The sequence below is a fragment of the Ranitomeya variabilis genome, chromosome 5, assembly GCF_051348905.1.
Source record: "Ranitomeya variabilis isolate aRanVar5 chromosome 5, aRanVar5.hap1, whole genome shotgun sequence".
NCBI lineage: Eukaryota > Metazoa > Chordata > Amphibia > Anura > Dendrobatidae > Ranitomeya > Ranitomeya variabilis.
In genome coordinates, this window is record NC_135236.1 from 680,928,622 (window position 1) to 680,955,257 (window position 26,636).

At 50.9% G+C, this 26,636-nt stretch overlaps 1 protein-coding gene across 1 annotated transcript in view; it reads left to right on the forward strand.

Annotated features, from left to right (window-relative positions):
- Positions 1-1,566: 1,566 nt before the first annotated feature.
- Positions 1,567-26,636, forward strand: part of CECR2 (CECR2 histone acetyl-lysine reader) — a 45,017-nt gene continuing 19,947 nt past the window's right edge. The window contains exons 1-8 of the mRNA XM_077267084.1: positions 1,567-1,776; positions 16,628-16,722; positions 16,816-16,999; positions 17,084-17,217; positions 18,966-19,049; positions 19,147-19,199; positions 19,483-19,649; positions 19,828-19,911. Of these exons, the coding sequence (XP_077123199.1) occupies positions 1,663-1,776; positions 16,628-16,722; positions 16,816-16,999; positions 17,084-17,217; positions 18,966-19,049; positions 19,147-19,199; positions 19,483-19,649; positions 19,828-19,911 (915 nt within the window). The 5' untranslated portion in view covers positions 1,567-1,662. The remainder of the gene's footprint in view (positions 1,777-16,627; positions 16,723-16,815; positions 17,000-17,083; positions 17,218-18,965; positions 19,050-19,146; positions 19,200-19,482; positions 19,650-19,827; positions 19,912-26,636) is intronic.

Genomic DNA, 26,636 nt, shown 5'->3' on the forward strand with positions numbered 1-26,636 from the left:
ACTATTACTCCCGTTACTGTCAGTGATGACGTCACTATTACTCCCGTTACTGTCAGTGATGACGTCACCATTACTCTTGTTACTATCAGTGAGGACGTCACTATTACTCCTGTTACTATCAGTGAGGACGTCACTATTACTCCTGTTACTATCAGTGAGGACGTCACTATTACTCCCGTTACTATCAGTGATGATGTCACTATTACTCCCGTTACTGTCAGTGATGACGTCACTATTACTCCCGTTACTATCAGTGATGACGTCACTATTACTCCTGTTACTATCAGCGAGGACGTCACTATTACTCCTGTTACTATCAGTGAGGACGTCACTATTACTCCCGTTACTATCAGTGATGACGTCACTATTACTCCCGTTACTGTCAGTGATGACGTCACTATTACTCCCGTTACTATCAGTGATGACGTCACTATTACTCCTGTTACTGTCAGTGATGACGTCACTATTACTCCTGTTACTATCAGTGATGACGTCACTATTACTCCTGTTACTATCAGTGATGATGTCACTATTACTCCTGTTACTGTCAGTGATGACGTCACTATTACTCCTGTTACTGTCAGTGATGACGTCACTATTACTCCTGTTACTATCAGTGATGATGTCACTATTACTCCTGTTACTGTCAGTGATGACGTCACTATTACTCCTGTTACTGTCAGTGATGACGTCACTATTACTCCTGTTACTATCAGTGATGACGTCACTATTACTCCTGTTACTATCAGTGATGACGTCACTATTACTCCCGTTACTATCAGTGATGACGTCACTATTACTCTTGTTACTGTCAGTGATGACGTCACTATTACTCCTGTTACTGTCAGTGATGACGTCACTATTACTCCCGTTACTATCAGTGATGACGTCACTATTACTCCTGTTACTATCAGTGATGACGTCACTATTACTCCTGTTACTATCAGTGATGACGTCACTATTACTCCTGTTACTGTCAGTGATGACGTCACTATTACTCCTGTTACTATCAGTGATGATGTCACTATTACTCCTGTTACTATCAGTGATGACGTCACTATTACTACTGTTACTATCAGTGATGACATCACTATTACTCCTGTTACTATCAGTGATGACGTCACTATTACTCCTGTTACTAACAGTGATGACGTCACTATTACTCCCGTTACTGTCAGTGATGACGTCACTATTACTCCCGTTACTGTCAGTGATGACGTCACTATTACTCCTGTTACTATCAGTGATGACGTCACTATTACTCCTGTTACTACCAGTGATGACGTCACTATTACTCCTGTTACTATCAGTGATGACGTCACTATTACTCCTGTTACTACCAGTGATGACGTCACTATTACTCCTGTTACTATCAGTGATGACGTCACTATTACTCCTGTTACTATCAGTGATGACGTCACTATTACTCCTGTTACTGTCAGTGATGACGTCACTATTACTCATGTTACTATCAGTGATGACGTCACTATTACTCCTGTTACTCTGCTCCCTCTGTGCTCGGTGAGGGGCGTGGTGTCCCTCGTGCAGTGGGCGTTGTCACGCCCTGCCCCGCCCCCAGCCCATCTGTTCCTCCCCGGCCGGGGTTCACATTGTGGCCGCTCTCCCGCACGCTGTGTCCGGGCTCGGGGTGCTGCCCTCGGGATGCCCCCGGACGCTGCTCTGGCCGAGCTCCGCTCCTGCTGGCGGGTCCCGGCCATCGCGCACTTCTGCTCCCTTTTCCGCACCGCCTTCCAGCTGCCCGACTTCGAGATTGAGGTGAGTCCGGGGGCAGCAGCCGGAGCGCGGGGTCCCGGGATGGAGGCGCCGGAGCGCGGGGTCCCGGGATAGAGGCGCCCGAGCAGACAAGCGGCCAATGGGGGAAAGTTCTCTGGAGCGAGCGAGTGCTCCGAGGATGGTGGGAGTCACTTATCTGCAGGGGGATGATGGGAGTGACGGTCCTCCGAGGTCGCTGAGCCCCCCAGATACTGAGCTGTATCACCCCCCCCCTAATACTGAGCCCCCCAGATACTGAGCAGTATCAGCCCCCTTATACTGCGCTCCCCACCCCTGTACTGAGCACTATCACCCCTATAATACTGAGCTGTATCACCCCCCTAATACTGAGCCCCCCAAACACTGAGCTGTATCACCCCCCTAATACTGAGCCCCCCAAACACTGAGCTGTATCACCCCCCTAATACTGAGCCCCCCAAACACTGAGCTGTATCACCCCCCTAATACTGAGCCCCCCCACCCCTGTACTGTGCATTATCAGCCCCCTCTAATACTGAGCCCCCCACCCCTGTACTGAGCAGTATCACCCCCCTCTAATATTGAGCCCCCCTAATAAAGAGCCCCCCACCCCTGTACTGAGCAGTATCAGCCCCCTCTAATACTGAGCCCCCCCCATAATGAGCAGTATCAGCCCATAATACTGAGCCCCCCACCCCTGTACTGTGCAGTATCAACCCCCCAAATACTGAGCCCCCCATACTGAGCAGTATCAGCCCCCCTAATACTGAGCCCCCTACCCCTGTACTGAAAACCCTTCCCCCAACCCCTGTACTAAGCAGTATTAGCCCCCCTGTACTGAGAATCTGCTTCCATAACAGGGCTGGCCCGAGAGATTACGGCGCCCTAGGCGAAACTATTTTGTTGCGCCCCTACTACTTTTAACATACCTCCCAACTTTTGAAGATGGGAAAGAGGGACAAAGTTGCGGCGCGCGAAGTGCGCCGCGGCAAATTTTAGGCCACGCCTCTGACCACACCCATTCATAACTAGCCACACCCATATCCACGTCCCAACCACACCCATTTAGCACTGCTGATCACACTGTTTCATAAAGAATAATTATAAGCAAAAAAATATGGCCACACAGTGCTCCATACTGTATAATGACTGCACATGATGCTCCATACTGTATAATGGCCATACATGATGCTCCATACTGTATAATGGCCACACATGATGCTCCATACTGTATAATGGCCACACATGATGCTCCATACTATATAATGGCCACACATGATGCTCCATACTGTATAGTGACCACACATGATGCTCCATACTGTATAGTGACCACACATGATGCTCCATACTGTATAGTGACCACACATGATGCTCCATACTGTATAATGACCACACATGATGCTCCATACTGTATAGTGACCACACATGATGCTCCATACTGTATAGTGACCACACATGATGCTCCATACTGTATAATGACCGCACATGATGCTCCATACTGTATAATGGCCACACATGATGCTCCATACTGTATAATGACTGCACATGATGCTCCATACTATATAATGGCCACACATGATGCTCCATACTGTATAGTGACCACTCATGATGCTCCATACTGTATAATGGCCACACATGATGCTCCATACTGTATAATGGCCGCACATGATGCTCCATACTGTATAATGGCCGTACATGATGCTCCATACTGTATAATGGCCGCACATGATGCTCCATACTGTATAATGGCCGCACATGATGCTCCATACTGTATAATGACTGCACATGATGCTCCATACTGTATAATGACCGCACATGATGCTCCATACTGTATAATGACCGCACATGATGCCCCATACTGTATAATGACCACACATGATGCTCCATACTATATAATGGCCACACATGATGCTCCATACTGTATAGTGACCACACATGATGCTCCATACTGTATAATGGCCGCACATGATGCTCCATACTGTATAGTGACCACACATGATGCTCCATACTGTATAATGGCCACACATGATGCTCCATACTGTATAGTGACCACAGATGATGCTCCATACTGTATAATGGCCACACATGCTCCATACTGTATAGTGACCACACATGATGCTCCATACTGTATAATGGCCGCACTTGATGCTCCATACTGTATAGTGACCACAGATGATGCTCCATACTGTATAATGGCCACACATGCTCCATACTGTATAGTGACCACACATGATGCTCCATACTGTATAATGACCACACATGATGCTCCATACTGTATAATGACCACACATGATGCTCCATACTGTATAATGACCACACATGATGCTCCATACTGTATAATGGCCACACATGATGCTCCATACTGTATAATGACTGCACATGATGCTCCATACTGTATAATGACTGCACATGATGCTCCATACTGTATAATGGCCGCACATGATGCTCCATACTGTATAGTGACCACAGATGATGCTCCATACTGTATAATGGCCACACATGCTCCATACTGTATAATGACCACACATGATGCTCCATACTGTATAATGACCACTCAGTGCTCCATACTGTATAATGACCACACATGATGCTCCATACTGTATAATGACCCCACATGATGCTCCATACTGTATATTGGCCGCACATGATACTTCGTACCGTATAATGGCCACACATAGCTACTTCTACACACACGACTCCGCTCCGTACACCTCATACACACACGACTCTGCTCCGTACACCTCATACACACACGACTCCGCTCCGTACACCTCACACACACACGACTCCGCTCCGTACACCTCACACACACACACGACTCCGCTCCGTACACCTCATACACACACGACTCCGCTCCGTACACCTCATACACACACGACTCCGCTCCGTACACCTCATACACACACGACTCCGCTCCGTACACCTCATACACACACGACTCTGCTCCGTAAACCTCATACACACACGACTCCGCTCCGTAAACCTCATACACACACGACTCCGCTCCGTACACCTCATACACACACGACTCCGCTCCGTACACCTCATACACATTCAGCTCCGCTCCATACACCTTTTGCCTTTTGAAAAGATTTTTTATAATTTTTTCTATTTTTTCTCTGGCGCCCTCTTAGGGTCGGCGCCCTAGGCGGCCGCCTAGTTCGCCTATACGTTCGGGCCAGCCCTGTTCCATAATACTGAGTAGCATTAGCCCCCTGTAATGCTGAGACCCCGTTATATTCTGTCCCCATAATAATGAGCTTAAGGCCTCGCTCACAGGTGGCTATAAATCTGAAAATGCTCAGTCTGATTATTCCATGAGTCCTATGTGGTTCGGAGCCTCGGTGTAAGATCCGATCACTGATACATCACACGGAGCCTCGGTGTAAGATCCCATCATCACTGCTACATCACGCGGGGCCTCGGTGTAAGATCCATCATCACTGATACATCACACGGGGCCTCGGTGTAAGATCCATCATCACTGATACATCTCACATGGCCTCGGTGTAAGATCCATCATCACTGATACATCACACGGGGCCTCGGTGTAAGATCCATCATCACTGATACATCACATGGAGCCTCGGTGTAAGATCCATCATCACTGATACATCACACGGGGCCTCGGTGTAAGATCCCATCATCACTGATACATCACACGGAGCCTCGGTGTAAGATCCATCATCACTGATACATCACACGGGGCCTCGGTGTAAGATCCACCATCACTGATACATCACACGGGGCCTCGGTGTAAGATCCATCATCACTGATACATCACACGGGGCCTCGGTGTAAGATCCATCATCACTGATACATCACACGGAGCCTCGGTGTAAGACCCATCATCACTGATACATCACACGGGGCCTCGGTGTAAGATCCATCATCACTGATACATCACACGGAGCCTCGGTGTAAGACCCATCATCACTGATACATCACACGGGGCCTCGGTGTAAGATCCATCATCACTGATACATCACACGGGGCCTCGGTGTAAGATCCACCATCACTGATACATCACACGGGGCCTCGGTGTAAGATCCATCATCACTGATACATCACACGGGGCCTCGGTGTAAGATCCATCATCACTGATACATCACACGGAGCCTCGGTGTAAGACCCATCATCACTGATACATCACACGGGGCCTCGGTGTAAGATCCCATCATCACTGATACATCACACGGGGCCTCGGTGTAAGATCCATCATCACTGATACATCACACGGGGCCTCGGTGTAAGATCCATCATCACTGATACATCACACGGGGCCTCGGTGTAAGATCCATCATCACTGATACATCACACGGGGCCTCGGTGTAAGATCCATCATCACTGATGCATCACACGGGGCCTCGGTGTAAGATCCATCATCACTGATACATCACACGGGGCCTCGGTGTAAGATCCATCATCACTGATACATCACACGGGGCCTCGGTGTAAGATCCATCATCACTGATACATCACACGGGGCCTCGGTGTAAGATCCATCATCACTGATGCATCACACGGGGCCTCTGTGTAAGATCCCATCATCATCACTGATACATCACACGGGGCCTCGGTGTAAGATCCATCATCACTGATACATCACACGGGGCCTCTGTGTAAGATCCCATCATCACTGATACATCACACGGAGCCTCGGTGTAAGATCCATCATCACTGATACATCACACGGGGCCTCGGTGTAAGATCCATCATCACTGATACATCACACGGGGCCTCTGTGTAAGATCCATCATCACTGATACATCACACGGAGCCTCGGTGTAAGATCCATCATCACTGATACATCACACGGGGCCTCTGTGTAAGATCCATCATCACTGATACATCACACGGGGTCTCGGTGTAAGATCCACCATCACTGATACATCACACGGGGTCTCGGTGTAAGATCCCATCATCACTGATACATCACACGGGGCCTCGGTGTAAGATCCATCATCACTGATGCATCACACGGGGCCTCGGTGTAAGATCCATCATCACTGATACATCACACGGGGTCTCGGTGTAAGATCCCATCATCACTGATACATCACACGGGGCCTCGGTGTAAGATCCATCATCACTGATACATCACCCGGGGCCTCGGTGTAAGATCCATCATCACTGATACATCACACGGAGCCTCGGTGTAAGATCCATCATCACTGATACATCACACGGGGCCTCGGTGTAAGATCCATCATCACTGATACATCACACGGGGCCTCGGTGTAAGATCCATCATCACTGATACATCACCCGGGGCCTCGGTGTAAGATCCATCATCACTGATACATCACACGGGGCCTCGGTGTAAGATCCATCATCACTGATACATCACACGGGGCCTCGGTGTAAGATCCACCATCACTGATACATCACACGGGGCCTCGGTGTAAGATCCATCATCACTGATACATCACACGGGGCCTCGGTGTAAGATCCATCATCAGTGATACATCACACGGGGCCTCGGTGTAAGATCCATCATCACTGATACATCACACGGAGCCTCGGTGTAAGATCCATCATCACTGATACATCACACGGGGCCTCGGTGTAAGATCCATCATCACTGATACATCACACGGGGCCTCGGTGTAAGATCCAATCATCACTGATACATCACACGGGGCCTCGGTGTAAGATCCACCATCACTGATACATCACACGGGGCCTCGGTGTAAGATCCCATCATCACTGATACATCACACAGGGCCTCGGTGTAAGATCCATCATCACTGATACATCACACGGGGCCTCGGTGTAAGATCCATCATCACTGATACATCACACGGGGCCTCGGTGTAAGATCCATCATCACTGATACATCACACGGGGCCTCGGTGTAAGATCCATCATCACTGATACATCACAATCCTAACTGAGGAGGAAACGGATTGTACACGAAGGACAAGTGAGAAATCCTCGTCCGCTGTCCTGGTGGGAATGATTATTTTGTTTTTTGTTCTTGATCTATTTTTTAATGTAATCATGCAACCCCAGACTAAGCCTCTGTTATTCACAGCTCCCCCACAATACTTGGCTCCCAGTTGCACCTAGGAGAAGGGGTACTGCATCTTTGGGTAGTGACATCTCAACCGGTATCATGGGGTCCGAAGTATTTTGGGCAGGTGGTAATTGGTATTATGGGGTCCAGAGTATTGAGGGGGGTATTGGTATTATGGGGTCCAGAGTACTGTGTGTGGGGGGGGGGGTATTGGTACTATGGGGCCAGAGTATTGTGGGGGTATTGTTATTATGGGGTTCAGAGTACTGGGGGGGGTATTGATATTATGGGGTCCAGAGTATTGGGGGGGCATTGGTAATATTGGGTCCAGAGTATTGGGGGGGGGTTGGTATTATGGGGTCCAGAGTATTGGGGGGGGGGGGGTTTGGTATTATGGGGTCCAGAGTATTGGGGGGGGGGGTTGGTATTATGGGGTCCAGAGTATTTTGGGGGGGGGGGGGTTGGTATTATGGGGTCCAGAGTATTGGGGGGGGGTTTGGTATTATGGGGTCCAGAGTATTGGGGGGGGGGGGTTGGTATTATGGGGTCCAGAGTATTGGGGGGGTTTGGTATTATGGGGTCCAGAGTATTGGGGGGGTTTGGTATTATGGGGTCCAGAGTATTGGGGGGGGTTGGTATTATGGGGTCCAGAGTATTGGGGGGGTGGGGTTGGTATTATGGGGTCCAGAGTATTGGGGGGGGGGTTGGTATTATGGGGTCCAGAGTATTGGGGGGGGGGGGTTGGTATTATGGGGTCCAGAGTATTGGGGGGGGGGGGGGGTTGGTATTATGGGGTCCAGAGTATTGGGGGGGGGGGGGGGGTTGGTATTATGGGGTCCAGAGTATTGGGGGGGGGGTTGGTATTATGGGGTCCAGAGTATTGGGGGGGGGGTTGGTGTTATGGGGTCCAGAGTATTGGGGGGGGGTTGGTATTATGGGGTCCAGAGTATTGGGGGGGGGGTTGGTATTATGGGGTCCAGAGTATTGGGGGGTATTGGTATTATGGGGTACAGAGTATTGGGGGAACGGGGTATTATGCGGTCCGGAGTATTGGTATTAGGGAGGGGAATATTGATATTGTGGGGTCCAGAGTGTAGTATTTGCAGTTTGCAGCCAACTCTTCCCGGAGTGACAGGTTCAGAAAGTTTCTCGTTCTGGGGGTCCTGGGGCATGTGTGGGGGGCTGCGGTGCTGTCAGTGTTTGGGTGATCAAAGCTCAGAAGTCAGTGACAGTGGGAGGGGCGCCCTTTGATGACAGCATAATTATTGGGGTCACGGAGAGGGCAATATTTTTTGGGGGAGAATGTGGACTGTGAGGGGATCAGTGTGACCCCCTCTGTCTTTTGGGGTCACCCGAGGAGACGCCCCTCCCCAGCATGTGCCGCTGTTGTGGGTGTAAACTTTTCTTATTTGTGTGTGCTCATTGGCCCCTGCGATTAACCCTTTACCCGCCAGGTTGATTGGAGGGTCCGCCTTGTGTCCTGGCTCCCTCTTCTTTGGTCCCAGGAGCTGACACTCTAGTGTTGACTTAACCCTTGCAGTGCTATCTGGGGGCTTCAGTTGTGGCTAGGGAGGGGGGCTGCTTCTCAGCTGCCTTTTGGGATTCAGTCTGCCAGATATAATGGAGGGGTTTTGTTCTGGATGTTGGGAAGTGGGGGGGGGGGGGGAGTCTCGCTTCGGGGAAACCCCTCTGTTTTGTTCTGGTCTTCCAGGGGCAGCATGGCTTCTAAAGGGGACAATACCCTGAGGGAGGGGCGCAGGGGCTGCTCTGCCACATCTGTCTGTTAACCCCTTCACGTCTGCATCGCTCCGGCTCTGGGTCTATCCCCTTTGGGGCATCACCCAGCTTTCCCAGGGAGGGATCTAGGACTTGTCCCCACTCCACCCTGTGTTGCTGCCTCTTTTGTTCCTTAAGGGGTTAATTGACCCTGCAGCCTGTGAGGGTCCGGCCTCCTCCCTTCTTTTGTCTTTGCCCCCCTCCTGTCACTTTGCAGGACAATGTGAAGCTGTTTGTAGTGTAAATGAAGTTTGGGGTCTGATAAGTGACTCACCTATGGGGGGTGGGGGAGAATTAACCCCTCACTTGCTGGAACTTTTTGCACAGCCTCAATCTTGTGACCCTATGGATCTTACATAATTCACTTTTTTTTGTCCCCCCTCCTAGAAGTGAATGAGGCAAGTCACATGACCGCCGGAGGCCATGGTCGCCTTTGTTGCAGTGCAGCTGGTCCGGAGCCATTGTTGCGCCAAAGTTGCAGTCAGCTGGCGCCGCAGACTTGACATCCACGGATGCAACTGTTGCGGGACTTCAGGGCTCACGGGATTTTATAACAGTTGGACCCTATATCGCTGCAGACCTTATGGTTACCGGCCCTTTAAGTAGTCTCAAGAGCTTGCAATCGAGTCCCCCCATGCTCTGGTGTGTGTATGGCCATAATTGGAGTCAGGGTGGCTTCCGGATATGAGGGGCTGTTTGCACGATTTTACTATAGACCACCCTCAGCCCCCCCCCCCACTGACTGTGACATTGAACTAGCCGAGCTCCCCCCCCCCCCAATACAATGTGTATGGAAGAAAGACCGGGCCTCTCGACTGCCAACATGCCCAATCCTTCCTTATCTAGGCACATAAGCCTGAGGATTCCTGCAGCCTCTTATTCCACTCTCCCCATCAGGAGTACGTGACCTCTTGGCCGGGGCGAGGATGCAGGTATATAGGGAGGTCGAGCTATCAGCTGAGGTGTTCTTATTTTTACTAATGGGTGGCAAAAATGAGAAAATGCCATATTAATCGCTTGTTTGGAAGGTGTTATTGGGGGTAATTGTCTAGTTAGGACCCTCATTTACCAATGTGAGCAGTGTAATACCATCTTTCACCTGCGGTGGCACTGTGGAGGCATTGAGCACTTATTTATAAAGATCAGCTTATTGTTGGGGCTCCTTTAAATTATTCTTAAAGGGACAGTTTGCTATTGTTTTTTCACTGGCCACTAGGGGAGCTGTTCTGTTGCTGCAGGAGTCATTATTCTTTGTATAGCACCACCCTATGCTGTGGCGCAGTTATGAGCCGTGACGGATGGCACGTGTTGTGCTAGTCTGTGCCCACCTGGGGTATTGCTGGCGTATTCCATCATCTGGCATGCCGCCCTCCCTGCCGCCCGCCCGTGTAATCTCCCTTCTCTGTGCTCGTTACCAGGCGGCCAACTGGGAGATCCCAGGTGCAGTGCGGCAGCTGCAGTACTGATTATAGGGGCGAGATGGGACCTGTGAAGCGGCCCCAGACCCTCTGAATTCTCTCATCAGCAGTCCTGTCACACGGGTCCTGGAGGAGGCGAGCGAGAAAACAACGGCGCTGTCACCCCTGCGCTAACTCCTCACAATCAGCCGGTGTTATTACCGGGGTCTCTTCCACACCATAACTCCCAGCATGCCCGGATAAGCACGTTTATCAAGATAACTGATAAAACTTTACGTGGTTGGATGTAATACACCGGCCTCGGCCAATCAGAATCTTTGGTGCGGGAGATTAGATGAGCGTCGCTAAAAGATTGGGCATGCTGAAATCCATATGCCCCATCCTGATCTGCTCTGTCAGACCCCACCGATGGGTCATTCATCTGGAATTGATACTATGGGCTCATATGTGCCTGGTGGACCACAGATTGGGCCTGTCCTAGGGGTTCACATACTTACCAGCTCCATGTGATTCTAGTATAAGCAGTTTAGTGGCTGCTCAGCTGCAGGGCATCAGATCTCCCTGTCCCAGGCTTTGTTATGGGGGAGGATGCCCGGCAGGGGGTGGGTGTGCAGGGTTGTAAACACCCCAGCCCCCCCAGGCCATTTGCTGCTTTTGATATGTCAAATAGGTTGGAGCCAGTGTCTGGTTTAACCTGTTAATTCCTCCTGTGACCAAAACTGCAGGATCATGGGGTATACGGAGTGTTCCGGAGTCCAGATAGCGGCTGACCGGGAGCCATCTATGGGGCGATTGGGCGCTAGCGCTATTTCCTCCATCCTAGTGATCGCTTTGCTTCCACAGTCAGAACGGACCAAGCAAAAAAATTGCTCCACCGACTGCAAAACTTTTTAAAAGAGCAAAAAAAAGTTTTAAAAATTTCCTATTGATATTGTGCTGTGTATGTCCCTTTAAGAGCCCCAAAATATCTGAATCCTGAAGTTGTGTTGCCCCCAAAGGCAAAGGATTGTGGGAACCTGGTTTCGGCCAGGTTAAAAGTTCAGCATTCGCCTGAGACCAGGGAGGGGGGATGTGATGTAGATTCCCATACAGGAGGGTCCACGGGCTAAACCTCCCCCCACCCCCTTCCTATGGAGGACAGAAACAGTGGTCAAACACCAGCACAAGTCTCCAGAGCTGCCGCCATTGTCATCTGACCCACGCACTTAGCACTTAACTCACATTTTGCATTTTTTTTTCAGCCATATTTGCAAAATCAATTAATTTCCTAACATCCCCCTGTGTACCGGTGCCCGCAGTGCCTCCATACTGCCACTGGGGTTCCCTGATGGTCTCCTTGGCTTATTGGTTTATTCTATCAGCGAAGGTATCAGGTGACCGCTGCAGCTAATCAGTGGCTGCTGCAATCACGATCTGTCTGAGCTGGAGGAAAGGGCAAGGAGACTCGCCCGGCTCGGACGGTATGAAAATGCGGGCGTCTGAACCTGACTGCACTCTGTTCTGATGACCTGTGTGAGGAAGGGCACGTAAAAAGCCCACCATTTCTTATCTCAACACAGGCCTTGCGCTCTTCGGGGGTGGGGTGGGGGTATCTGGGTGTTGTACTGCCACAGTAGCGGTGAGAAGTCCGAACTCGCCTGTTCTTACTGCTTTGTGCAGATTCAGACTGAAGGTGGCAAAACCAGAAAGGAAGGAACATAACTGGAAGCTCGATCTCCTTCTCGGTCACACAGGACTTGCGCTCTTCGTGGGTGGGGTTGGGGGTGGTTGGGTGTTGTACTGCCACAGTACCGGTGAGAAGTCCGGACTTGTCTGTTCTTACTGCATTGTGCATGTGCAGATTCAGACTGAAGGTGGCAAAATCAGGAAGGAAGGAACATAACTGGAAGCTCGATCTCCTTCTCGGTCACACAGGACTTGCGCTCTTCGTGGGTGGGGTGAGGGGTATCTGGGTGTTGTACTGCCACAGTAGCCGTGAGAAGTCCGAACTCGCCTGTTCTTACTGCTTTGTGCAGATTCAGACTGAAGGTGGCAAAACCAGGAAGGAAGGAACATAACTGGAAGCTCGATTTCTTTTCGGTCACACAGGACTTGCACTCTTCGTGGGTGGGGTTGGGGGTGGTTGGGTGTTGTACTGCCACAGTAGCCGTGAGAAGTCCGAACTCGCCTGTTCTTACTGCTTTGTGCAGATTCAGACTGAAGGTGGCAAAACCAGGAAGAGAGGACCATAACTGGAAGCTCGATCTCCTTCTCGGTCACACAGGACTTGTGCTCTTCGGGGGTGGGGTGGGGGGTATCTGGGTGTTGTACTGCCACAGTACCGGTGAGAAGTCGGAACTCGCCTGTTCTTACTGCATTGTGCATGTGTAGATTCAGACTGAAGGTAGCAAAACCAGGAAGGAAGGAACATAACTGGAAGCTCGATTTCTTTTCGGTCACACAGGACTTGCACTCTTCGTGGGTGGGGTTGGGGGTGGTTGGGTGTTGTACTGCCACAGTAGCCGTGAGAAGTCCGAACTCGCCTGTTCTTACTGCTTTGTGCAGATTCAGACTGAAGGTGGCAAAACCAGGAAGGGAGGACCATAACTGGAAGCTCGATCTCCTTCTCGGTCACACAGGACTTGCGCTCTTCGGGGGTGGTGTGGGGGTATCTGGGTGTTGTACTGCCACAGTAGCGGTGAGAAGTCCGAACTCGCCTGTTCTTACTGCATTGTGCATGTGCAGATTCAGACTGAAGGTAGCAAAACCAGGAAGGAAGGAACATAACTGGAAGCTCGATCTCCTTCTCGGTCACACAGGACTTGCGCTCTTCGGGGGTGGGGTGGGGGGTATCTGGGTGTTGTACTGCCACAGTAGCGGTGAGAAGTCCGAACTCGCCTGTTCTTACAGCATTGTGCATGTGCAGATTCAGACTGAAGGTGGCAAAGCCAGAAAGGAAGGAACATAACTGGAAGCTCGATCTCCTTCTCGGTCACACAGGACTTGCGCTCTTCGGGGGTGGGGGGTATCTGGGTGTTGTACTGCCACAGTACCGGTGAGAAGTCCGAACTCGCCTGTTCTTACTGCATTGTGCATGTGCGGATTCAGACTGAAGGTGGCAAAGCCAGAAAGGAAGGAACATAACTGGAAGCTCGATCTCCTTCTCGGTCACACAGGACTTGCGCTCTTCGGGGGTGGGGTGAGGGGTATCTGGGTTTTGTACAGCCACAGTACCGGTGAGAAGTCCGGACTTGTCTGTTCTTACTGCATTGTGCATGTGCAGATTCAGACTGAAGGTGGCAAAGCCAGAAAGGAAGGAACATAACTGGAAGCTCGATCTCCTTCTCGGTCACACAGGACTTGCGCTCTTCGGGGGTGGGGTGAGGGGTATCTGGGTTTTGTACTGCCACAGTACCGGTGAGAAGTCCGGACTTGTCTGTTCTTACTGCATTGTGCATATTCAGACTGAAGGTGGCAAAACCAGGAAGGAAGGAACATAACTGGAAGCTCGATCTCCTTCTCGGTCACACAGGACTTGCGCTCTTCGGGGGTGGGGTGGGGGGTATCTGGGTGTTGTACTGCCACAGTACCGGTGAGAAGTCCGAACTCGCCTGTTCTTACTGCATTGTGCATGTGTAGATTCAGACTGAAGGTAGCAAAACCAGGAAGGAAGGAACATAACTGGAAGCTCGATCTCCTTCTCGGTCACACTGCCTAAAGGGGTTTGCCATAATCATCCACACAAGTGATGGTCCCACTAAGTGGAGATCAGATGGGCCGGTGGCGGCTGCTGTAGAACGCTGTGGTGACCACGCTGGGTAAGGGCCTTGTACACACCACGCCTTTTATATTCAGGCGAGCCCGCTGAGCTTTTCAAGCAGAAGATAAATCAGGACTGATGTTTGCCCCTCATCAGTGCAAAACAAGACGTCTAATATGGTCGGATGAGAGACCTGTGACTGGTTTAACCAGCAAACATCTCGCCTGCCCTTCCAGGCTTTATGGTGGGTATGACAAATGTAGAAACCATTCACTTCTCTCTTTTTGTGTCTGTTGAAACAAAAACCCTAAAATTTTGTCTCTTCAGACCCCAGCACAGACTCAACTGATCTGAAGTCCGGTCCTTGTGTTGTTTTGCCCAAACAAGTCTCTTATCGTTTTATTTGTCCTCAGCAGTGGCCTCTCTGCAGCACTTTGACCATAAAGGGTATGTGCACACGTTGTGGATTCGTGTGCAGATTTTTCAGGCGCAGATTCTGAAAAATCCGCAGGTAAAACTCCCAGCATATTACCTGCGGATTTACCGCGGTTTTCACATGCGTTTTTACACCTGCGGATTCCAATTATGGAACATGTGTAAAATGCTGCAGAATCCGCACAAAGAATTGAAATGCTGCGGAAAATAAACCGTAGCATTTCCGAGCGGTATTTTCTGCAGCATGTGCACTGCGGATTTGGTTTTCCATATGTTTACATGGTACTGTACAACGCATGGAGAACTGCTGCGAATCCGCAGCATCAAATCCTCTGCGGATCCACAGCCAAATTTGCAATGTGTGCACATACCCAATGACTGTTTCTGCTCCTTGATGTCAGTCCATCATTTACAATGTTGTCTGAGGTGCTATCGATTTTCTTGTCTGATGAACTTATCCTCTGCAGCAGAGGTCGTTTTTGGTATTCCTTTCGTATTGAGAGCCGTTTTCATGATTGCACTCGATACCTTCAAGGTTCTAGTAATTTTCCCCATCTTCATGTCTTACAGTAATGATGGATTCTTGTTTATCTTTCCATAGTTGAGTGTTTTGTGCGTTTTCTGGCTTAGGACAGTTGTGGAGTAGGACTCGACAATGTATGGAGCCGTGCATCATTGCTGCCTCATGAAATCCTCTTCGAAGTCGCTGTTGATACTTTTATGGATGCGGTTTTATAAAACTGCACGGATTAATGCTTTCTCCACCTCTGACTGACCGTGCAGTCTCAGATGTTGTATCGCGGGCGGCTTTAGCCGCCATGGTAGCACCCCCCCGCCCGCCAGGATTTGGTGACAGATGGGCAGACCCTTGTGCCTGGATGCCGCAGATCGTGCTGATTTAGGGGGCTGCCAGTCTTGAGCGATGTCACTAATGACCTGTTGTTTCCGTGCCTGACGTTGGTGCTGGGGCGAGATCCCCCCTTCTTCTTCTGTCTCTCGCCCATTGTCTTCCTCACCCCGGGAAGACTCTGTACGGCTCCGGCGCTCCGCAGGGCCCTGGGCCGCTCTTAAAGGCCTTTTCTTTTATCAACTCTTTCCTTTCATTCCCTGTTTGTTTAATTCTGCTGTGTGAGGGGCTTCTGCATGTGCCTGCATAATGGGTAGGGGGGTCCTCAAACGTCCCCCACCCCCGGCCGCCCCTCCCCTGCTGCCACCCTGTCTGTCTAAAGTCAGGACAGCAGAAGTAAGCAAAATCTGTGACAGCTGGGACTTTAACCCCTTAGATGCTGCCCGGTCCTGAGCTCATCTCCAGGCTTTTATGGGACATTATTTTTGGTGAAATTTCCAATCTGCGTCTCTCTCTGCTGCAGAGCAACAGGCCAGAAAGTAAGGTGGCATTTGTGGCTGATAACTGAGGACAATAGAATGTCACAAGCTGATATTTTTCCCCTCGGTCTGCTAACGTTCCTTTTCTTGCTTTTGCACCAGGAGTTGGAGGATGCCTTGTACCGCGACGATGTGGAGTTCCTGGGCGAGCTCCTGGCCTGTCTGCTGCAGGGCTGCTATCAGCGGCACGACATCACGTAAGTGCAGGACCCCTTTAAGGCGGAGGTTCCCTCTCAGGCAGATGGTTCTGCTCCGTCCATATAACGCCCCATGGTCTCTGTCGTTCTCAGGCCTCAGACCTTCCACATCTACCTGGAGGACATCATTAGTTACCGCTGGGAACTGGAAGAAGGGAAACCCAACCCGCTGAAGGGGGCGACATACCACCAGCTACCGCTGCGCAGCCGCCTGGAGATCCTGCACCGGCTGTGCGACTACCGGCTGGACGCCGACGACGTCTTCGAACTTCTTAAGGTTCGTCCCCCTCCTCCTGTCCGGCTGTAAAACTGCTGGGGTAAAGTGCAGAAAAGCCGAATTATTAATGTATTGTATCGTCAGGGTCTGGACGGGGACAGTCTGCGCGTGGAGCCGCTGGGAGAGGACTCCGGGGGCAACTTGTACTGGTATTTCTATGGGACCAGACTCTACAAGGAAGAACCGTCCTGGGAGAAGAGACAGCGGGCACTGGAAGAGTACGGGTTATATCCACTGCCGAGACCCCCTGTATAACTATAATGTGGCCTTACATATCCTGTACTATACTCCAGAGCTGTGCTCACTATTCTGCTGGTGCAGTCACTTTGTACATACATTACATTACTGATCCTGAGTTACATCCTGTACTATACTCCAGAGCTGCACTCACTATTCTGCTGGTGCAGTAACTGTGTATATACATTACTGATCCTGAGTTACATCCTGTATTATGCTCCAGAGCTGCACTCACTATTCTGCTGGTGCAGTCACTGTGTACATACATTACATTACTGATCCTGAGTTACATCCTGTATTATACTCCAGAGCTGCACTCACTATTCTGCTGGTGCAGTCACTGGGTACATACATTACATTACTGATCCTGAGTTACATCCTGTATTATACTCCAGAGCTGCACTCACTATTCTGCTGGTGCAGTCACTGTGTACATACATTACATTACTGATCCTGAGTTACATCCTGTATTATACTCCAGAGCTGCACTCACTATTCTGCTGGTGCAGTCACTGTGTACATACATTACATTACTGATCCTGAGTTACATCCTGTATTATACTCCAGAGCTGCACTCACTATTCTGCTGGTGCAGTCACTGTGTACATACATTACATTACTGATCCTGAGTTACATCCTGTATTATACCCCAGAGCTGCACTCACTATTCTGCTGGTGCAGTCACTGTGTACATAAATTACATTACTGATCCTGAGTTACATCCTGTATTATACCCCAGAGCTGCACTCACTATTCTGCTGGTGCAGTCACTGTGTACATACATTACTGATCCTGTATTATACTCCAGAGCTGCACTCACTATTCTGCTGGTGCAGTCACTGTGTAAATACATTACATTACTGATCCTGAGTTACATCCTGTATTATACCCCAGAGCTGCACTCACTATTCTGCTGGTGCAGTCACTGTGAACATACATTACATTACTGATCCTGAGTTACATCCTGTATTATACCCCAGAGCTGCACTCACTATTCTGCTGGTGCAGTCACTGTGTACATACGTTACTGATCCTGTATTATACTCCAGAGCTGCACTCACTATTCTGCTGGTGCAGTCACTGTGTACATACATTACATTACTGATCCTGAGTTACCTCCTGTATTATACCCCAGAGCAGCACTCACTATTCTGCTGTTGCAGTCACTGTGTACATACATTACTGATCCTGTATTATACCCCAGAGCTGCACTCACTATTCTGCTGGTGCAGTCACTGTGTACGTACATTACATTACTGATCCTGAGTTACATCCTGTATTATACCCCAGAGCTGCACTCACTATTCTGCTGGTGCAGTCACTGTGTACATACATTACATTACTGATCCTGAGTTACCTCCTGTATTATACCCCAGAGCAGCACTCACTATTCTGCTGTTGCAGTCACTGTGTACATACATTACTGATCCTGTATTATACCCCAGAGCTGCACTCACTATTCTGCTGGTGCAGTCACTGTGTACATACATTACATTACTGATCCTGAGTTACATCCTGTATTATAACCCAGAGCTGCACTGACTATTCTGCTGGTGCAGTCACTGTGTACATACATTACTGATCCTGTATTATACTCCAGAGCTGCACCCACTATTCTGCTGGTGACCGTTTTAAGCAGCAGAATTGAGAATGCAGCTCTGGTGCATCGGATCTCTGATTTCTTTTTCATGTGCTCTCCTCCTTTTTCCTCTTTTCCTTGTGATCTCAGTGCCGCAGCCGCCGCGCTGGTAAAGCCCGTAAGGAAGAGAGGACGGCCTCCCAAGAAGAAGTTACCGGAGGAGCCGGTCGTCAGGTGCGGGATATCCCCATCACCGATGCAGCCGCATTAATCACCGCAGACTCCTTTTTTAATCCCTTGTGTTTTATTATTTTTATTGTTTTTTCTACAGTGAGATATTGGAGCTGACTCCTTCAATGATCGAGGAACTGAAGAACAAGAACGGTACGAGATATAATGCCGCCATTACGTTGTGAGGCTTCCGATTTTCTGCACGTGTCACAGGTCTGATGCTTGTCACAGCTGAGGGTTTGCTTCATGTCTTTCCCTTGTCCTGACATTACTGTGATGTATCGGACTCTGAGCTGGGCAGGCGTGACGGGGTACTGGAGATTTTACACTAATTTTTTTGGTGGAGCTCCCCTTTAACTCTTAAAGGGCCAGTGCTCCTTTATTAGGACAGTGAATGTGGTGCTGGAGTCACGACCGGAAGCCTTTATTTTCTCAGCTAGTTCTCCTGGGGAGGGATCTTGGTGTCTCCTGTGCCAAACAGAGCAGGAATGGCGAGAGGTGACGGAGAGCTTCCGGGACAAGACGTCTCACAAGGACCGCCATCTTTATAAAATCCTGAGCGACGAATTCCTACCAGAGATCTGCAATATGATCTCGCAGAAGGTGTGTGTGGGGCGCAGACGGGGGTCCGTACCCAGGAGATAAATGTCATCCAGAGCCGGCGATCTGCTCCTATGGCAGATGTTACTGACGGATCGGGCATGTCGGGTTTCAGCATGTCCGATCCTTTATTCTCACCGGGGATGAGCTGCCATGCTTCTTGTTTTATGTTTATCCTCAGGAAACCAAAATTCAGAACGATCAGACGCGTTTCACCAGCAAGAGGCTGTCCAACCACTCCGGGTTCAGATCTTTCCGGCAGGAGGTGAGCACATTACCTTTCTAAATAAAATATACAGTACAGACCAAAAGTTTGGACACACCTTCTCATTTAAAGATTTTTCTGTATTTTCATGACTATGAAAATTGTACATTCACACTGAAGGCATCAAAACTATGAATTATCACATGTGGAATTATATACTTAACAAAAAAGTGTGAAACAGCTGAAATTATGTCTTATATTCTAGGTTCTTCAAAGTAGCCACCTTTTGCTTTGATGACTGCTTTGCACACTCTTGGCATTCTCTTCATGAGCTTCAAGAGGTAGTCACCGGGAATGGTCTTCCAACAATCTTGAAGGAGTTCCCAGAGATGCTTAGCCCTTGCTGGCCCTTTTGCCTTCGCTCTGCGGTCCAGCTCACCCCAAACCATCTCGATTGGGTTCAGGTCTGGTGACTGTGGAGGCCAGGTCATCTGGCGTAGCACCCCATCACTCTCCCTGGAGGTGTGTTTGGGGTCATTGTCCTGTTGAAATATAATTGATGGTCCAACTAAACGCAAACCGGATGGAATAGCATGCCGCTGTAAGATGCTGTGGTAGCCATGCTGGTTCAGTATGCCTTCAGTTTTGAATAAATCCCCCACAGTGTCACCAGCAAAGCCCCCCCACACCATCACACCTCCTCCTCCATGCTTCACGGTGGGAACCAGGCATGTAGAGTCCATCCGTTCACCTTTTCTGCATCGCACAAACACACGGTGGTTGGAACCAAAGATCTCAAATTTGGACTCATCAGACCAAAGCACAGATTTCCACTGGTCTAATGTCCATTCTTTGTGTTCTTTAGCCCAAACAAGTCTCTTCTGCTTGTTGCCTGTCCTTAGCAGTGGTTTCCTAGCAGCTATTTTACCATGAAGGCCTGCTGCACAAAGTCTCCTCTTAACAGTTGTTGTAGAGATGTGTCTGCTGCTAGAACTCTGTGTGGCATTGACCTGGTCTCTAATCTGAGCTGCTGTTAACCTGTGATTTCTGAGGCTGGTGACTCGGATAAACTTATCCTCAGAAGCAGAGGTGACTCTTGGTCTTCCTTTCCTGGGGCGGTCCTCATGTGAGCCAGTTTCTTTGTAGCGCTTGATGGTTTTTGCCACTGCACTTGGGGACACTTTGAAAGTTTTCCCAATTTTTCGGACTGACCTTCATTTCTTAAAGTAATGATGGCCACTCCTTTTCCTTTACTTAATCTGCTTTTCTCCTACGCCTCATTGGGGGACACAGGACCATGGGTGTTATGCTGCTGCCACTAGGAGGACACTAAGTAAACACAGAAAAAATAGCTCCTCCCCTGCAGTATACACCCTCCTGCTGGCTCTCAGCTCCTCCCCTGCAGTATACACCCTCCTGCTGGCTCTCAGCTCCTCCCCTGCAGTATACAACCTCCTGATGGCTCTCAGCTCTTCCGCTCTTCCCCTGCAGTATACACCCTCCTGCTGGCTCTCAGCTCCTCCCCTGCAGTATACACCCTCCTGCTGGCTCTCAGCTCCTCCCCTGCAGAATACACCCTCCTGCTGGCTCTCAGCTCCTCCCCTGCAGAATACACCCTCCTGCTGGCTCTCAGCTCCTCCCCTGCAGAATACACCCTCCTGCTGGCTCTCAGCTCCTCCCCTGCAGAATACACCCTCCTGCTGGCTCTCAGCTCCTCCCCTGCAGAATACACCCTCCTGCTGGCTCTCAGCTCCTCCCCTGCAGAATACACCCTCCTGCTGGCTCTCAGCTCCTCCCCTGCAGTATACACCCTCCTGCTGGCTCTCAGCTCCTCCCCTGCAGTATACACCCTCCTGCTGGCTCTCAGCTCCTCCCCTGCAGTATACACCCTCCTGCTGGCTCTCAGCTCCTCCCCTGCAGTATACACCCTCCTGCTGGCTCTCAGCTCCTCCCCTGCAGTATACACCCTCCTGCTGGCTCTCAGCTCCTCCCCTGCAGTATACACCCTCCTGCTGGCTCTCAGCTCCTCCCCTGCAGTATACACCCTCCTGCTGGCTCTCAGCTCCTCCCCTGCAGAATACACCCTCCTGCTGGCTCTCAGCTCCTCCCCTGCAGTATACACCCTCCTGCTGGCTCTCAGCTCCTCCCCTGCAGTATACACCCTCCTGCTGGCTCTCGGCTCCTCCCCTGCAGTATACACCCTCCTGCTGGCTCCCGGCTCCTCCCCTGCAGTATACACCCTCCTGCTGGCTCCCGGCTCCTCCCCTGCAGTATACACCCTCCTGCTGGCTCTCAGCTCCTCCCCTGCAGTATACACCCTCCTGCTGGCTCTCAGATCCTCCCCTGCAGTAAACACCCTCCTGCTGGCTCTCAGCTCCTCCCCTGCAGTATACACCCTCCTGCTGGCTCTCAGATCCTCCCCTGCAGTATACACCCTCCTGCTGGCTCTCAGATCCTCCCCTGCAGTATACACCCTCCTGCTGGCTCTCAGCTCCTCCCCTGCAGTATACACCCTCCTGCTGGCTCTCAGCTCCTCCCCTGCAGTATACACCCTCCTGCTGGCTCTCAGATCCTCCCCTGCAGTATACACCCTCCTGCTGGCTCTCAGCTCCTCCCCTGCAGTATACACCCTCCTGCTGGCTCTCAGCTCCTCCCCTGCAGTATACACCCTCCTGCTGGCTCTCAGCTCCTCCCCTGCAGTATACACCCTCCTGCTGGCTCTCAGTGAACCAGTTCTTGTTTAGTGTCTGTAGGAGGCACTTGGGTTGTTTCAGACCCCACCGTTTTTATTTTAATTTTTAATTTTTTTTTTAATTTTTTTTTTCCTTTAACGGAGCGAATGGGGGCGACGGATCCTTTCTAGGCTCCGATCTCCCCTGATCTGTCAACAGGCAAATACGTGGAGCGTTCCTCCCGTATCCTTTCCTGCACCGTTGGATGCCAGCCCTGAGCTCATCTTGCGGGCGACTGTTCCTTCGCGCTCCGATTTCCCCCCCCCATAGCAGGCGACCACATTGAGCAGCCCTCCATCTACCTCTCTCCTGGAGCCAGGTACACAGCCGGACATATTATGTATGGCGTCCGTGCAGCCCCCCTCTGCACCACCACTGATATAGTGGATGACGCATGGCGGCAGAAGCTCTCCACCCCCTCCCTGACTATGGTGACGGTGGATTGAGCACCGGCCCACCGCATCTACCGTGAGTACACTGCGGTGGCCGAGGCGCTTGGGGGGGTCCTGGTCCCCGGGGTACGGGAGGTCAGCACCTTAAAGCCCGGGTCCGTGGGTGGTCTGCAGTGCGGCAATTCCTTCAGCGAGTGTGGCCCAAGAAAGGCGCTAATAGCGGTCGCGGTGCTGCAGGCCGCAACCGCAGGTTTAAAATTTAGCCCCCGGCTTTTCCCTTTCATACAGGCCGGAGTTTTGGCCACGCCCACCGGCAGTTACCGCCGCCCACATTCTGGCGCTTCTCGTTCCCTGAGATACACTCTCACTTCCTGAATCTTGGCAGCCATCTTGGTACACCCACAGGGCTGATGCTGCAGCGCTGCTCCGGCCTTTTCAATCACAGCCTTCAGGATTAGCGATTCCTGTGCATAACTCCCATGGCATCACACTGCGGACCTCCCCTGGGGACTCAAGACACAGGACCATGGGTAAGCTCCAGAAACATAGCTTCACCCTTCCCCTGCTAGTAAGCGCTTTCCTCCAGGCTTTACTAGGTCTCAACCAAAGCCTCACAAAAAGTCTGGGAAAACCCACACTGTATTTTTCGCTGCATGTACCTCTTGTAAGGTATCATTCCCCCGGGGTCACAATACTGCATTGTGCACAGCTTGTGAACCGGTGACTGCTCAGGAACCACCTGTTGCTGATACTGAACCCAGTGAGCCTAGTCCCCTTGAGTGGGCTACCTCCCTTTCCCGGTCTATGGCATCCCTGGCAAAAGCGTTAGACTCGTTCCGAGACCCTTCCTCTAACCAGGGCACTAATACGGAGACTCTTCCGATGGTCAGAACCCCTCTTACTCCGGGGGTCGTACCTTGCCAAGGAGCTCTCGCTCTTCCAGGAACAGGACTCATGCCATATCCCCAGACCATCACCAGTTTTTGGGTTCTGAGAGCTCCATTTCTCGCTCCCCTTCCATTGGGGCTAGTAGAAAACCTGTTTCAGAGGACGATTCTGACACGTCCCTAGATCAGGAATTTCATCACGGTCAGGAGACTCTCGACTCTCTAATTGAGTCAGTGAATAAGGCTTTGAGACTTGAGGAGGAACCCTTATCTAAAACGGATCATGCCGTGTCCTTTAAGAGGACCAAACGAGCTCACAGAGTGTTCGCCACTCATCCCGAGTTTAAGCAAATTGTTGAATCTCACCGGATCTGTCCAGATAAACGATTCACAGGGCGGAAGCCCATGGAGTCCAAATATCCCTTTGCCCAGGATCTAAGAAAAGATTGGTCTCAATCTCCCCGGTAGATCCTCCGGTATCACGCCTGGCTACTAAATCTATTTTATCCTCTTCGGAGGGCGCCTCTATTAAAAATCCAACCGTTCGTCAGATCGACAATATGGCGCGTTCAGCCTTTGAAGCCTCAGCGGCCGCACTCTTTCCATCTTTTGCCGCTACGTGGGTGGCTAAGGCTATGACCCACTGGGCTGAGGTCTTGTCTTCAGCAGTACTGGATACCAATCTTCACCCCGCGATAGCAGACCTCGCTACTCAGCCAGAGCAGGAGATTTTGTAGTGACCGCGTCCCTGGATGCCGCTGACTGCGCTTCTCAAGCAGCAGCAAATGCCATCACCATCCGGAGGTCCTTATGGCTCAGGGACTGGCGTACGGATTCTACTTCCAAAAAGTAATTGACTTCTCTCCCATATCAGAGCGGTCGCCTTTTTGGCGAAAAGCTCGACCAGTTAATTTCTGACGCCACTGGAGGGAAGAGCAAATTTCTTCCACAACAGAGACCCTCTCTGCCCTTTCGGAACCTGCAACCACAGGCTCGGTCCCGATTTTTTTCGTTACAACTCAAACGGGTCCTCTACTTTCACATCTCCCGGTTCCGGCCGGGCACAGCGTGGAGACAGAGGTTCACAGGCCTCTTTTAAGCCTTCCCCTTCATGGAGAGGCAGGTCAAGGCAGCCGGGATCCAGAGGCGCCAGAACGGGCAGACCTTCCTCACAATGACTCCCTGCGGTATCCGGGGGACACCCTCAAAGTAGGCGACCGCCTGCTTTCCTTCAGTGCCGCGTGGCTCTCGGTCGTTCACGACCAGTGGGTCTGCGATCTAGTGTCCTCCGGATACAAGATAGATCTCTTATCTCGTCCTCCAAACCGTTTTTTCCTGTCTTCTCCTCCCAGGGCAAAAGCATCAGAGTTCTTCAAAGCTATAAGCTCTCTGAGAAAAGACGGAGTTACTATTCCGGTCCCTCAAAGCGAAAGGTTTCAAGGTTTTTATTCAAACCTCTTTATTGTTCCAAAGAAGGATGGTACAGTACGGCCCATACTAGACCTAAAACTGCTGAACAGGTTCGTCAGGGTGCGACGGTTCCGGATGGAATCGCTTCGTTCTGTCATCGCCTCCATGGAAAAAGGCGAGTTCCTGGCGTCTATAGACATCCAGGACGCATACCTCCACATTCCTATTTTACCTTCTCACCAAAGGTTTCTTCGTTTTGCAGTTCAGGAAGATCACTTCCAATTCGTTGCTCTGCCCTTGCCACCACTCCCAGGGTATTCACCAAGGTCATGGCGGCTGCCGTGGCCATACTCCACACCCGAGGAGTGGTGGCGGTCCCGTATTTAGACGATATCCTCATCAAAGGCCCCTCTTTCCGCTCCTGCAAGGAAGCCGTGGCCATCACAATAGATACCCTTTCCCGCCTGGGTTGGAAGATAAACTTCAAAAAATCTTCCCCAGTACCGGCTCAGCGAATTTCCTTTCTAGGAATGATACTCGAGTCGTCCTGGGGATTGGTTCTTCTTCCCCCGGAAAAGATCTGTCTTACAGCGAGAAGCTCAGAAGCTCTCTCAGCCTCGCTCTCACTCTCTGCGCTTCAGTATGAGAGTCCTCGGCAGGATGGTAGGAGCTCTGGAGGCGGTTCCATTTGCCCAACTACACCTCCGTCCTCTACAGCATGCCCTCCTGGCTGTTTGGGACAGGAACCCGTTCTCCGTAGACCGTCTGTTCCTCCTTCCCCAGCGAGTCAGACAGTCTCTCAGGTGTGGACATTGAAATCCTCCCTGAATCAAGGGAAGTCTTTTCTTCCAGTACACTGGCTGGTTGTGACGACAGACGCCAGTCTTCTAGGCTGGGGAGCGGTGTTCCTTCATCACACTGCTCAGGGCCGCTGGTCCCCCCAGGAATCACGCCTTCCAATCAACATCTTGGAAATCCGGGCGATCAGGCTGGCACTTCTCCAGTTCCATCCCTTTCTAGCAGGTCGCCCAATCGGGATTCAGTCTGACAACGCCACTGCAGTGGCATACATCAACCGCCAAGGGGGAACCCGCAGCAGGGCGGCCATGACAGAGGTAGGCCACATCCTCCGATGGGCCGAGGAAAACCACTCAATGATCTCTGCGGTTCACATCCCGGGAGTGGACAATTGGAACGCAGACTTCCTCAGTCGGCAATGCCTCGACTCCGGGGAGTGGTCTCTCCATCCGGAGATCTTCCACCAGATCTGCTGTCGTTGGGGAATCCCGGACGTGGATCTGATGGCCTCACGGCTGAATTCCAAGGTTTCCGACTTCATGGCTTGGTCCCACGATCCGGCAGCC